This window comes from Scyliorhinus torazame, chromosome 1 (genome assembly GCF_047496885.1).
Source record: "Scyliorhinus torazame isolate Kashiwa2021f chromosome 1, sScyTor2.1, whole genome shotgun sequence".
In the NCBI taxonomy this organism is placed as follows: domain Eukaryota; kingdom Metazoa; phylum Chordata; class Chondrichthyes; order Carcharhiniformes; family Scyliorhinidae; genus Scyliorhinus; species Scyliorhinus torazame.
Window position 1 is genome coordinate 403279882 of NC_092707.1, and position 15741 is coordinate 403295622.

The following is a 15741-nucleotide window of genomic DNA, read 5'->3' on the forward strand; positions in this document are numbered from 1 at the left end:
GGAGATTCATTTTGGAAGGAATAACAGGAAGACAGAGTACTGGGCTAATGGTAAGATTATTGGCAGTGTGGATGAGCAGAGAAATCTCAGTGTCCATGTACATAGATCCCTGAAAGTTGCCACCCAGGTTGAGAGGGTTGTTAAGAAGGCGTACGGTGTGTTAGCTTTTATTGGTAGAGGGATTGAGTTTCGGAGCCATGAGGTCATGTTGCAGCTGTACAAAACTCTGGTTCGGCGGCATTTGGAGTATTGAGAGCAATTCTGGTCGCCGCATTATAGGAAGGATGTGGAAGCATTGGAAAGGGTGCAGAGGAGATTTACCAGAATGTTGCCTGGTATGGAGGGAAGATCTTATGAGGGAAGGCTGAGGGACTTGAGGCTCTTTTCGTTAGAGAGAAGAAGGTTAAGAGGTGACTTAATTGAGGCATACAAGATGATCAGAGAATTAGATAGGGTGGTCAGTGAGAGCCTTTTTCCTCAGATGGTGATGGCTAGCACGAGGGGGACATAGCTTTAAATTGAGGGGAGATAGATATAGGACAGATGTCAGAGGTAGGTTCTTTACTTAGAGAGTAGTAAGGGCGTGGAATGCCCTGCCTGCAACAGTAGTGGACTCGCCAACATTAAGTGCATTTAAATGGTCATTGGATAAACATATGGATGATAATGGAATAGTGTAGATGGGCTTTAGATTGGTTTCGCAGGTCGGCGCAACATCGAGAGCATTTACTGATCAATTAAGGACAGAAGGCCTGCTCCAGAGGCTGGATAGCCAATAGTAGGCCCTCCAGAAATGACTGATGGGCAACCCTGCCATCCAAGCTGGGAGCTGGCAACGCCTACATGGAGAGAAATAACAGAGAGAGAAAGTGCCCCATAATGGAGGCAATCTCTGAAGACCAAGTAAAAGGGAATGTTTAAAAATAGCGACAATTGCCAAGGCACGGAGGGCAGACAGATGTGGCCTGATGACCAAAGCAAGTGGAGTGAGTGTATGGGGGGGGACTCGGGGTTGGGTACCCCAAGCAGGATGAAGCATTCCCTATCTCCTGCATGGAAATTGTCACCTCTCATTGCTCCATCTTTCACCCGGTCTGGATATCACAATTTGGAAAATTCTTGTCAGCGTGGAATGGGGGTCTTAAAAGCCCCTTAACTATGTCAGTTGGCTAGCTGTCTGCCTCTCATCCAACATTCTTGAGAATAGCTTGAAGGCAAGTTGGTAACTCAAATGATGACCAGTGACACAGAATTCCAGGCCTGCCCACCTCCAGCCCCACCGTTTCAATCTTTAAAAATCCCTCCCTAAACCTGTTCTTTTAAACATGGGGCCTAATTCTTCCATTTTGAGACAAAGTGCGGTGGCAGGTAGCTTCGGCCCCACCACACTCATTTCACTCTCCTCAGCTCACCTGTCTTCACCAGAGGGAAAAGTCTCAATATAAAGGCTGTTCCTCGATTCAAACACCTCCCCTTCCCTCGGCCCATCACCCGCGAGGTGCACAAGTCCCATATGGACTTCTACCCACTACATCTGGAGACTTTGTGGAACTCGTTCCAGTAAAGGATGTGGTGTCCCTTTGACTCCCTTGTTTGTGAGCTTTTCATGCAGCCTTATCTTCTCTCTGTCATCCATTGTTCGTCTTCTTCATTCGCCTCCTTTCCCCTCTGCTTGCTCTCACCCTTCCCACCCCCAGCCCCTGCCTGGCACAACCCTCCTTCCTCCTTTGTCTTTTGTCAGGCCACAAGAACCACCACCTTCCCTGCCACCCACCCACCACCCCCCTTCTCCCATTCTTTCCACTTCACCTCTGGTCAAATTTCAGTTCTTTATTGCGATGGCTGCATGAGTGCCACAGCACAGAGCTGTCCAAATAGACACTGCTGTGTGGCACCAGGGAAAAGGAGACGCCTGTACTCCCCAATCCCAGGTGCAGCACTGAACTGTGACAGTGACGCAGGAGAACACCGTGACAGCATGGTGCTGTCCATGAAGACCAGCTCGGCATGGAGATGGAGGCAGCAACCAGTCCGTCCCGGCAGAGTGCTGAACAGTGCATCAGGAGCAGTGCAGCCATTTGGCAGTGTTGTGCTCACACTGAAATCTCTGATGAACTGAGGACTGCCTTATGCATGCCACCCTTTAACAATCGGGTTTAATGCTGAAATTGTTTCCCCCTGACATGGCACAAGATTGGAAAGCCTGACAGAACAGGGCAGCACGGTAGCATTGTGGATAGCACAATTGCTTCACAGCTCCAGGGTCCCAGGTTCAATTCTGGCTTGGGTCACTGTCTGTGCGGAGTCTGCACATCCTCCCCGTGTGTGCGTGGGTTTCCTCCGGGTGCTCCGGTTTCCTCCCACAGGCCAAAGATGTGCAGGTTAGGTGGATTGGCCATGATAAATTGCCCTTAGTGTTCAAAATTGCCATTAGGGGTGGGGTTACTGGGTTATGGGGATAGGGTGCAGGTGTTGACCTTGGGTAGGGTGCTCTTTCCAAGAGCCGGTGCAGACTCGATGGGCCGAATGGCCTCCTTCTGCATTGTAAATTCTATAATAACACCAGCGGGCACCTGGTTTCATAAGCATTCATGAAATGCAAATTGCATTCATACCACCTGTCAGTGGGATGACCAACCGGCAATTAAACTGCCATTGGGAGTATTGCAATGTGATTTTACACCAGTGGATTTCTGACTTTTTGGCTACCACCATATTACATTCTTCATACCCACCTGCCACAGGCAGGTTGAGAGAATTTGGCCTACATAGTTTCAGCCTAAAACTATGGGATTGGAATAGTTTAGGATGATATTTTCCAATCACTATTTCTACTGAACAGGCAAAGGAATTTCACCCCAATGCATTAATCAGTTCATTGCAAATATCATACAGAGAAACTTCACCACTGCATGTTTATGAACTCATTGTAAATATTACAGAACTACCACAACAACGCATTAATCACTTCACCGTAAGTTGATTGATTGAAAGTTAATCAATTCATTACCAATGTTGCACAGAGGAACTACATTCCAGAACGTTGATCGAATCATAGCAAATGTTACACTGAGGAACTTTATTTCAGAATACTATTCAATTCAACTTGAAACTTAAAGAGGTTACAAATACCTCACAGGGGAAATTCAGCTGAATACACTGACCAACAATAGGTCCTCAGAAGAATACTTCCCAAGAGAGCACTGAGTTTACCCTCGCTGAGGAAGTGTGAGGAGATCTTTGCTTCATGGAAGTGAAAGGTTGCCAAAACAACCTCATTGATCAATTTGTGGTCCACATTGCCATATGCAACTTTCTACATTTTTCGATGATGAAACTATATCTGGAAACCAGTCTGAAATCCTAGAACATGGCACTAATTTTCCAATGAGAATCTACTGCAGAGCTGCAAGCCTTTCTCAATCCAACCAACAAAAATAAATTAATCCACAAAGAACGTGATTTCTAATGTGAAACAGCTGTTAAATTCAAAAGTCTATTTTATTATTATTGCTCTTTGATATTTGCAGTTTAGGCTAATGTCATATTTCTAAATGTTCTGGATGGCCAATAAATGCTGGCATTACTAGTGATGCCCATATCCCAAAAGTGAATTTCAAAAAAATCACAGCATGAAAGGCATGGTAAGGAATGAGCAGCCTGAATTACCTTGTGTCAAGATTCTGCCAACGATATCAACAGTCCATCTACTTCACAGTGTTGATGAGTAATTAACTGCTCAATATCTGAGTCAATGAAGTATAGTCATATTGCCTGCTGAAAGCTATCTGTAGTTCATACCCAGCTTGTGGCTGGCATGTCCAGCGACATCAATAGCTATCTATGGCCTAAAACTTGGCTGTACTTCCGCTCAGCATGCTGGAAGAAGATAGAACATTATCTTCACAATCACGTTGTGCAATATCATCTCCACCAATCACTTTCCACAGATTCGGTTCCAGCTTGGCTGCCCTTTATTTTCATTCTGGTCACTTCTTAGTCCCCTTCCCCCTCATTCTTGACAAAGCTCAATAATGTAATTTTCTTGAGACTCTGGAGTATTTCAGGACTTTTGACACCCAATTCATTAAACATTCAAACGCTAATATTGAACATGGTAATTTCAAAGTCTTTATGATTCTCACTGTTGGGCGGCACAGTGGCACAGTGGTTAGCACTGCTGCCTCACAGCACCGAGGACCCGGGTTTGATTCCGGCCCTGGGTCAATGTCTGTGCGGAGTTTGCGCGTTTTCCCCCATGTCTGCATGGGTCTCACCCCCACAACCCATTTACACTCCCCTGTCCACCCCGCCCTATCCCCGCAACTCAGAAGCAAATCTGCACATCCCTGGACACTAAGGGGAAATTTATCATGCACAGCCCACCTAACCTGCACATCCTTGGACTATAAGAGGAACCAGAGCACCCAGAAGAAACCCACGGGGAGAATGTACAAACTCCATACAGATAGAGGCCGGAATTGAAACTGGGTCCCTGGCACTGTGAGGCAGCAGTGCTAGCCACTGTGCAACCGTGGCGTCCCAGATGCTTTGAACATTTTGGTACACTAATAATGCACATTGATTTCAAGTCCAAAGATTTTCAAATACCATTAACTCATTCCTTTGCAAGTGGAAGTCCTGAATCAATAGCCAGTGGTTAAAAATGGGAAGGATAAATATCAAGCTCGCGTTGCTGTATCATTGCGCAACAATTGGGGATAACTGCATCAAGGCCAGCTGTCCTGTGAAATTAACCTGTTAGATTATGAATTTGCAATAAAGTGTTGAAGTTGTGTGCAATGAGTGTAATTATGCAGAGATTCAATCCCCTGCCATTTATGGGATGCAAGTTGGTATGCTGATTCTTCCACATACCTCTGTTGAAAAAATAGGATTTAGTGTGATATTTGCGAGTTGATACTCATATACAAGTCCGCAGCTGGACCAAGGACATGAGCAAAACTATGCAACTAAGGAAAGCAAGAGAATGTTAAGATAAGATTTGACTAGATTTTGCAAGTGCAGCACAAACAGCTCCATATTCCAGCAGAAGGTACGTTTAAGCTATCCACACACCAATCCTCATTCCCTGATCAACAGGACACAGCTTAGCTTTGACAAATACTTTGGGAATGCCATGCTCTCTTCTTGGGCGGGATTCACCCCTACCCGGCGGGGCGGGGGGTCCCGGCGGGATGGAATGGCGTGAACCACTCCGGCGACGGGCGGCCCCAAAGGTGCGGATTTCTCTGCATCTTTAGGGGCCAAACCCTCACCTTGCGGGGCGAGCCCCGCGCCGGAGTGGTTGGCGCGCCGCCAGCTGGCGGGAAAGGCCTATGGTGCCATGCCAGCTGGGGCCGAAAGGACTTTGCCGGGCGGCGGAGGTCCACGCAGGCATGGGAGCGTCAGCGGCTGCTGACGTAACCCTGCGCATGCGCAGGGGGGTGGTGTCTTTTACGCGTCGGCCATGGTGAAGACTGGCCGAGGCAGAGAGAAAAGAGTGCCCCCACGGCACAGGCCCGCCCGTGGATCGGTGGGCCCCGATCGCGGGCCAGGCCACCGTGGGGGCACCGCCCGGGGCCAGATCGCCCCGTGCCCCCCCCAGGATCCCGCAGCCCGCCTGCGCCGCCTAGTCCCGCCAGGAAGAGAGGTGGTTTGATCCTCGCCCGCGGGACAGGCATTCCAGCCGCAGGACTTTGGCCCATCGCGGGCCGGAGAATCGCCGGGGGGGGGGCTCGCCAACCGGCGCAGCGCGATTCCCGCTCCCGCTGAATATCCGGTGCCGGAGAATTCGGCAACCGGCGGGGGCGGGATTCACACCAGCCCCCTGCGATTCTCCGACCCGGCGGGGGACCGGAGAATTCCGCCTCTGATCTCTATGGTTTGAACCTTGTGCAGTTACAAAGGGAAGATGAAACTTTGAAGATAAAAGATTCCACAGGCATCAATCAATGGCAGCACTGATATAGCTCATCCAACCCTAATTTCACTTTGAACCAAGGTACTGAATTAGTTAAGTTGATAACTTACCAGTGACCCTAGGTCACCTTTTTGTCCTTGACTCCCACGTTGCCCCGGTTGGCCAGACACACCTGTGGTACCCTAAAAAGTAAAAGGAACAGGTGAGAAGTCTATCATACTTGTCGAGAAAAGGCAGACAGTTAAAAAATTGTCCAAATTAGTTTGACCATCCGATGAATCAGAAATGGTCAATATTGAGATTACTCTTAGGAAGGGGAATGTGGAACTTCAGATCAAAATTCATTTGAAGTGGTGCTTCTTGACAGCATGAATGGGCAAACAAGGTCTTTACTTGCCTTTGAAGTGTAAGTGTTTTGTATTGGGTTAAGAAAAACACCCTCTGGGTTCACTGTAAAACAGCCATTGTTGAACTAATTTTATTTGCACCTCCCCAACAGAGGTGGCAATATAATGAAATGTTCGGCAATTACAGTATACAACAGTAAGCAACATTTAAAAAGAAACTTGAGGATAAGGTTTAGTCTTGAACTTGCTCTCATAGAAACAAAGAAACATAGAAAATGGAAGCAGGAGGAGGCCATTCAGCCCTTTAAGCCTGCTCCGCTATTCATTATGATCATGGCTGATCATCAAGTTCAATACCCTGATACCATCTTTGCCACATATCCCTTGATCCCTTTAGCCCCAAGAGCTATATCTAATTCCTTCTTGAAATTAGGCAATGTTTTGGCCTCAACTACTTTCTGTGGTAGCGAATTCCACAGATTCACCACTCTGGGTGAAAAAAATTCTCCTCACCTTAGTCCTAAAAGGTTTAACCCTTACCCTCAAACTATGACCCCCTAGTTCTGGACCATCAGGAATATTCTTTCTGAATCTACCCTGTATAATTCAGTTAGCATTTTGTACCTTTCGATGAGATCCCCTCTCACTCTTCTTAACTCCAATGAATATAATCCTAACCGATTTAGCCTCTCCTCATATAACAGTTCCGCCATCCCAGGAATCAGCCTGGTAAACCTTCGCTGGACTCCCTCCATAGTGAGAACATCCTTCCTCAGATAAGGACACCAAAACTGCACACAATACTCCAGGTATGGTCTCACCAATACCCTATATAATTGCAGTTAAACATCTCTATTCCTATTATCATCAGAGAGTACCTTTAAGAAATGGATGTTTAAGCAATGTACCTTTCAGAAAACAGTGATGTCAGAGAGTGGGTGGAGCTGAGCGCAGTTCAGCCATTTTGAAGTTTCAGTTTGAAAAGAGCTTGGGTGTGTGTCTGTGTTTTGAAGTGAGCTGGATCTGTTATGATCTCTGCCATGAAAGACTATCTCTGGATCATTTGGGTGATTTAAACTCATAATAGTAAAGCCTTTAACCTGATGTGTTTCTGTTTAAAGGTGTTAATTCTCATGGATGTTGAATTGGATAACTGAAGGATTATTTCGTGTTGTAATATTTTCAGGGTTATCTTTGAAGTAAGGGGTGTTAAGGGATACAATGTTTATTTAAAAGGTTAAGTTGAGTTCATAGAATAAATATTATTTTGTGTTTAAAAACCCACGTGAATTGTAATATCACACCTGGAGAACAAGCCGCGTGCTTCAAAAGTAACAATCCATTAAAGGGAGGGGTTGATTGAACTCCATGATACATTTTGGGGTCTGAAAACGCCTCGCCCATAACAATTGGGGGCTCGTCCGGGATAAAAGTCTATCTATTAGATTGGCTTTTGTGAATTTAAAAACAGTGAAGGATTATTGCTTTTCCGGTGTGGTATTTTAGTTTAAGTGGGGAGAGTGTTGTGAACAATGGCTCTTTCGGAGGCTCAGATGTTTTTGGGGTTGGACGCGGTAACACGTGATACCTTACGGACAGAGACTAAAGACATTTGGCAAAAGCATTGCAGTTAACACTGCCGACCAAAATACGAAAAGATGAAGTACTTAACGCGGTATCCTCGCATTTACGTTTGCCTGTGATACATTCTGACACATTAGATATGGCAAAGCTCCAGTTGCAGATTAAGCAATTTGAACATGAAAAAGAATTAAAGCAACTTGAACATGAAAAAGAATTAAAGCGGCTTGAATATGCAATGAGAGAAAAAGAAAGAGATAGAGATAGAGAGGAAAAAGAAAAGGAGAGAGAAGAAAGAAACAAAGAAACAGATAGTGAGGAAAGGGAAAAAGAGAGTTTGAACTTCGGAAAATGGCTCTGAAACATGAAAATCAGTTAAAATTGGCAGACGCAAAGGGACACATACAGTTGGAGGAGATGGATGAAGATAATGAGAAAAAGCGTCAAAGTCGAAGACGTGGTGGGGATCTATTTAAATATGTCCAAGCATTGCCAAGGTTTGACGAGAAGGAGGTAGACACCTTTTTCATTTCATTTGAGAAGGTAGCTAAACAAATGCAATGGCCACAGGACATGTGGGTATTACTGATTCAAACAAAGCTGGTAGGTAGGGCTGGTGACGTGATTGCATCATTACTGGAGGAGGTATCTGGAACGTATGAGGAGGTGAAGAAATCCATCTTACGTGCATATGAGCTAGTGCCTGAAGCTTACAGACAAAGGTTTAGAAATTTAAGGAAAGAATTTGGTCAAACATACATGGAGTTTCAAAGGCTCAAACAGAGTAATTTTGATAGGTGGATAAGGGCTTTGAAAATAGACCAAACGTATGTAGCTCTCAGAGAAATTATACTTTTGGAGGAGTTTAAAAATTCAATTCCTGATGTAGTGAGAACTCATGTGGAAGAATGGAGGGTTAAAACTGCGAGATTAGCAGCGGAAATGGCAGATGATTATGAATTAGTTCATAAATCAAAGACTGGTTTCCGACATCAGTTTCAGCTGGTGAGGGATAGAAACTGGGGACATGAGAAATACTCAAGTGGTAAAGTTTAAAGTGATCTGATGGGAGACAATAAAGAGAGGGTACCTCAGATTAAAAAGGAAATCCAGGAAGGTGGAAAAGAGATGAAAAGCTTCAGATGTTTTCACTGTAATAAACTGGGCCACGGAAAGTCACAGTGTTGGTGGTTGAAGAAAAGCACTGGGAAGGCTGATGTGGTAAAACAGGATAAGACAGTGGGATTTGTTAGAGTGGTGAAGGAAAACCCAAGGGAAGCGAAAGAGGTGCAAACGACCGTACAGCCTGTTCAAGAAGTAATTGTTCAGAAGGTGCCAGATGTCTTTAAAGAATTTACTTGTGTGGGTAAAGTTTACTCGTGTGTATCAGGAGGAGCTGGTAAAGAAGTCACAATTTTAAGAGACACAGGGGCTAGTCAATCTTTAATGGTAAGAGATGAGGAATTATGTAGTTTGGGAAGAACGTTGCCAGAAAAGGTGGTGATATGTGGAATTCAGGGTGAGAGGAGTAGTGTTCCATTATATAAGGTAAGGTTGGAAAGTCCAGTGAAGAGTGGTGAAGTGGTATTAGGAGTAATAGATAAACTATCTTGTCGAGGAATACAGTTTATCTTGGGTAATGATATAGCTGGATCGCAGGTGGGAGTGATGCATACTGTGGTTCATAAGCCAGTGGAAAATCAGACAACTGAAGGGTTGAAGGACGAATATCCTGGGATTTTTCCGGATTGTGTAGTAACAAGGTTGCAAAGTCACAGGTTAAGACAAGAGGAGAAATCAAAGCGTGAAGATGAAGTTGAAGTGCAATTATCAGAAACAATTTTTGATCAGATGGTTGAAAAAGAACAAGAACAGGTGGAGGATGAGGTGGATATTTTTAGTTCAGGAAAATTGGCGGAGTTACAACAGAAAGGTGTAGAAATAAAACGGATATATCAGAAAGCATATATGGAAGAGGAATCTGAGAGTATACCAGAGTGTTATTACCGTAAAAGTGATGTCTAGATGAGAAAATGGAGACATGTACATATGCAGGTGGATGAAAAGTGAGCAGACGTTCATCAAGTAGTATTGCCGGTAGGGTATAGAAAGGAGGTGTTGTGAGTTGCATATGAGGTACCAGTGGGAGGTCTTTTGGGAATAAGGAAAACTCAAGCTAAAATCCAGAAACATTTTTATTGGCCTGGACTACATAAAGATGTAGTTAAATGTTGTCAATCATGTCACACATGTCAAGTGATAGGGAAACCTCAAGCAGTGATAAAACCAGCACCCTTAATACCCATTTTAGCATTTGAGGAACCTTTTACGAGGGTCCTAATTGATTGTGTAGGACCACTTCCTAAAACAAAAAGTGGGAATCAATATCTTTTGACTATAATGGATGTGTCTACTAGGTTTCCAGAGGCCATTCCAGAACGTAATGTTACAGCTAAAAGGATTGTGGAGGAGTTACTTACATTCTTTACAAGATATGGACTACCCACAGAAATTCAAATGGATCAAGGATCAAATTTTACTTCAAAGTTATTCAAAGAAGTTATGGATAGCATAGGAAGGAAACAATTTAAATCAACTGCATACCATCTTGAATCGCAGTGAGCGTTAGAAAGGTGGCATGAGACATTAAAGACAATGTTGAGGGCGTATTGTCAACATTATCCAGAGGATTGGGATAAAGGAATCCCATTCGTATTGTTTGCAATTAGGGATGCACCTAATGAGTCTACCAAATTTAATCCTTTTGAACTAATTTTTGGTCGTGAGGTAAGAGGACCACCTTCATTGATTAAAGAAAAATTGGTGGGTAAGAAATCGGAAATTACACTCTTGGATTATGTGTCAAATTTTAGGGAATGATTAAATAGAGCAGGTGAATTGGCTAGACAACATTTGAAAGTTGCACAAAATGTGATGAAACGGGTAGCGGACAAGGAATCCAAAGTTCGTAGTTTTGCCAGTGGAGATAAAGTTTTAGTGTTGTTACCAGTGGTAGGGGAGCCTTTCAAAGCTAGGTTTTGTGGACCGTATCAGATTGAAAGGAAATTAAGTGAGGTGAATTATGTGGTAAAAACACCAGATAGAAGGAAGACTCACCGAGTGTGTCATGTGAATATGCTTAAAAGGTACTTTGAAAGGGAAGGAGAGAAAAATGAGGTTTTAATGATTCTAACTCAAAGTGACTAACCAAATCCAGATGACTGTGAATTTGACATACCTCAAATTAAATTGGAAAATGAGGATGTTCTTAAAAATTGGGATGAATTGTTAAGTTACCTTCCAGAGGAAAAACAAACTGACCTGAAAGAGTTATTGATATCACATGGGCAAGTTTGTAGAGATAAATTGGGAAGTACTCAAATGGCTATGCATGATGTAGATACTGTTCCGATCAAACAACATCCATATAGACTTAACCCTTTAAAATTGGCACAGGTTAACAGAGAGATTGGCACAGGTTAACAGAGTATGCTTAAAAATGGCATAATTGAAGTGGGTTGCAGCCAATGGAGCTCACCCATAGTGATGGTACCTAAGTCAGATGGTACCCAATGGTTGTGTGTGGACTATCGAAACGTGAATGCAGTTACAAGAACAGACTTTTATCCTATCCCACGTTTGGAGGATTGCATTGAGAAAGTGGGAAAATCCACTTTTATTTCCAAATTGAATTTACTGAAAGGTTACTGGCAAGTACCGTTATCTGAAAGGGCGAAGGAAATTTCAGCCTTTGTAACTCCAGATGGTATATACCAGTTCAAAGTTATGCCATTTGGCATGAAAAGCGCACCAGCAACATTTCAACGGTTAACTCATACCGTTGTTTCAGGATTACCCAATTGTGCGGTATACATCGACGATCTGGTAATTTTCAGCCAGACATGGAAAGAACATTTAAAACATCTGAGGGAATTATGCGATCAACTTCAGGAGGCTGGTTTGGTGATAAACCTAGTCAAAAGTGAATTTGGAAAACCCAAGTCACTTTCCTTGGCCATACAATCGGAGAGGGTCGAATGGTGCCACAGGTTGTGGAAACGAAAGTTATTGGGGAGATTCCGATACCCTCGACACGACGGGAAATAATTCGATTTCTTGGTATGAATGGATTTTACCGGAAATATATACCAAATTTTAGCAGTGTGGTTGCTCCACTGACGGACTTTCTCAAGAAGCGTAACAAATTCCAGCGGACAGCGGAGTGTCAACAGGCATTTGACGGCCTGAAGGCTGTATTAACCACTGCTCCTGTGTTAGTCATCCCACATTATACCAAACCATTCAAAGTGGCTGTTGATGCAAGTGATGTGGGTGTAGGTGTGGTGCTTCTACAAGACGACAACGAAGGGCTAGAGCGGCCTGTTGGTTCTTTTTCAAAGAAATTGAATTCTCACCATAAAAAGTATTCGACGATTGAGAAGGAGACTTTGAATTTGGTGCTGGTTTTGCAACATTTTCACGTTTATGTGACCAGCAATCCATCTGACACCATTATATATACTGATCATAATCCTTTGACGTTTTTGGAGCGATTCCGGAATAACAATGCAAGGCTGTTTCACTGGAGTTTATTGTTACAGCCATTTCATTTAAAAATAGTACATGTGGCAGGACGAGAAAATGTGATAGCCGATGCTGTGTCAAGAATGTGATGAATGGAAGGATTTCGGTTGGAGGAAAAAGAATGGGAAAAATGGACTTTATTATTATACCTGTTTGCGTGTGTTGTTTTTTTTTGAACAGGTAAAGCGTTTTTACTGTGTGCATTTCTTAATTGATGGTGCAAAGGTGAAAAATGAAACCATCTTCATAGATTATCATAGAATTTACAGTGCAGAAGGAGGCCATTCGGCCCATCGAGTCTGCACCAGCTCTTGGACAGAGTACCTCACCCAAGGTCAACGCCTCCACCCCATCCCCATAACCCAGTAACCTCACCCAACACTAAGGGCAATTTTGGACACTAAGGGCAATTTATCGTGGCCAATCCACCTAACCTGCACATCTTTGGACTGTGGGAGGAAACCGGAGCACCCGGAGGAAACCCACGCACACATGGGGAGGATGTGCAGACTCCGCACAGACAGTGACCCAAACCGGAATCAAACCTGGGACCCTGGAGCTGTGAAGCAATTGTGCTAACCACTATGCTACCGTGCTGCCCAGCTGCCCAAATCTTGAAGTTGATGGTTTACTTTTTTTTTCTTGAGGGGCGGTGTCATGTGAGAGTACCTTTAAGAAATGGATGTTTAAGCAATGTACCTTTAAGAAAACAATGATGTCAGAGAGTGGGTGGAGCTGAGCTCAGTTCAGTCATTTTGAAGTTTCAGTTTGAAAAGAGCTTGGGCGTGTGTCTGTGTTTTGAAGTGAGCTGGATCTGCTGTGATCTCTGCCATGAAAGACTATCTCTGGATCATTTGGGTGATTTAAACTCATAATAGTAAAGCCTTAACCTGATGCGTTTCTGTTTAAAGGTGTTAAGTCTCATGGATGTTGAAAGGGATAACTGAAGGATTATTTAGTGTTGTAATATTTTCAGGGTTATCTTTTAAGTAAGGGGTGTTAAGGGATACAATGTTTATTTAAAAGGTTAAATTGAGTTCACAGAAGAAATATCGTTTTGTGTTTAAAAACCCACGTGTCCATAATTGTAATATCACACCTGGAGAACAAACCGCGTGCTTCAAAAGCAACAATCCATTAAAGGGAGAGGTTGGTTTAACTCCATAATACATTTTGGGGTTCTGAAAACGCCTCGCCCATAGCACTATACCCAAATCCTCTCGCTATGAAGGCCATAAGGCATAGGAGCAGAAATAGGCCACTCGGCCCATCGAGTCTGCTCTGCCATTCAGTCATGGCTGATATTTTTCTCATCCCCATTCTCCTGCCTTCTCCCCATAACCCCTGATCCCCTTATTGATCAAAAACCTATCTATCTCTATCTTAAAAACACTCAGTTATTTGGCCTCCACAGCCTTCTGCGGCAAAGAGTTCCACAGATTCACCACCCTCTGGCTGGAGAAATTTCTCCTCATCTCTGTTTTAAAGGATTGGCCCTTTAGTCTGAGATTGTGTCCTTTGCTTCTCGTTTTTCCTACAAGTGGAAACATCCTCTCCACGTCCACTCTATCCAGACCATGCAGTATCTTGTAAGTTTCAATAAGATCTCCCCTCATCCTTCTAATCTCCAGTGAGTACAGACCCAGAGTCCTCAACCGTTCCTCATACAACAACCTCTTCATTCCAGTGATCATTCTTGTGAACCTCCTCTGGACCCTTTCCAAGGTCAGCATATCCTTCCTTATGTACGGAGTCCAAAACTGCTCACAATACTCCAAATGGGGTCTGACCAGAGCCTTATATAGCCTCAGAAGTACATCCCTGGTCTTGTATTCTAGCCTTCTTGATATGAATGGTAACATTGCATTTGCCTTCTTAACTGCTGACTGAACCTGCACGTTAACCTTAAGAGAATTGTGAACAAGGACTCCCAAGTCCCTTTGTGCTTCTGATTTCCTAAGCATCTTCCCATTTAGAAAATAGTTTGTGGTTGATATAAATGATTTAGACATGAATGTAGGAGGGTTGATCAGTAAGTTTGCGGATGAAGCAAAAATTGCTGTTGGGTGTTTGGAATTTGCCGCCTGATAGGGTGGTGGAGGCAGAGACCGTCATAACATTTAAGAAGTATTTAAATGTGCGTTTGCAATCCCAGGGCATACAAGGGTATGGGCCAACTGCTCGTAAATGAGACCCAGCTGGATCTCGTTAAAGCTAGACATAAAAGCTTTGCCAAGCAGGGCCCGGAGATGCTGGTTGCCTCAACAAGGACTGGACTGGGAGAGAGTTGCTGCCGTGGGCAAAATATTGTATATGTTCAATAAATCCTTGTTCCACTACTTCTGGTTTCCTTAACTAACTCAAGTATTGCCACATAGCATGATGGAGGGTGTACCAATGGTGACATGTCAGGTTTAGTCAGGAAACTTCCCCAGAGAAACAGGAAGCTTTCCCGACTAGGCTTCCCACACTTTGCCATTTTTTGTGGAGGCATGGGCGCTCCAATCTCAAAATAACATTTTGACCTTTCTAATCCCCCTCCCACCACGGGCACCAGGATGCATCCCTCGCTTCCCCCCCCCCCCCCCAACCTTCCCCCCACCAATGATCACCAGATCAACCCCCCTTCCCTAAGGATCACTAGAAAGCGGAGAAAAATCCATTGCAAAGGGACTGAGTTCAGCCAGACCCCAGGTGTGAAGTCCAGGAAGCTCTTGAGAGTAATGAGGTGGGAAAATCAATGTAAACAATCTCTATGGGTCCAAGCAGCTGGCTAAACCGCAGAGGTTCTAAAAGTTAATGGGGTGTGAAATGGAATATAAACAAAGAGGGACAAATGGATAATAGCAGGCATATTGCAACAGTGAAACTACAGAGCTTATTGAAACTTCAAAGGGAGTGAAATGCTTCTCCAGGAGACAGGCTGCAGAATGGCTCTGTCCTGTGAGAGGATTTTAGGATGGACAGGCTGCAGCTGTGCTTTGCCCTGTTATGGGGTGTTCAACATGAACAAAATAAAAGTAGGCTTCAAGGCTTCACAGACCCATCACAGGGAAGACTCCTGACCTGGCCCCTTCCAGCCCAGCCCGAGCTCCCCAATCAACATCTCCATTAAAGGACCCTCCCATGGCATCTAGCCAGCAACTGCTGTGCCCTTGTGCTCCCTGGGGGTAAGTGGAGAGGGATATTCACCTCTTCCTTACATCGCAAGTCCACCTTGCCTGGTCCACGTTTGTAAGGACCAGTAGTGATTGGTTGATATCCCACTAGCCCTTTCTGGGCAATATCCAGTTTGTGGCAGTGGAA

General features: G+C 44.2%; 1 protein-coding gene across 5 annotated transcripts in view; it reads right to left on the minus strand.

Annotated features, from left to right (window-relative positions):
• Positions 1–15741, minus strand: part of LOC140428040 (collagen alpha-1(XII) chain-like) — a 462913-nt gene that overhangs the window by 41141 nt on the left and 406031 nt on the right. For all 5 annotated transcript variants that reach the window (XM_072514040.1, XM_072514030.1, XM_072514048.1 and 2 more), the window contains one exon: positions 6034–6105. In XM_072514040.1, the coding sequence (XP_072370141.1) occupies positions 6034–6105 (72 nt within the window). The remainder of the gene's footprint in view (positions 1–6033; positions 6106–15741) is intronic.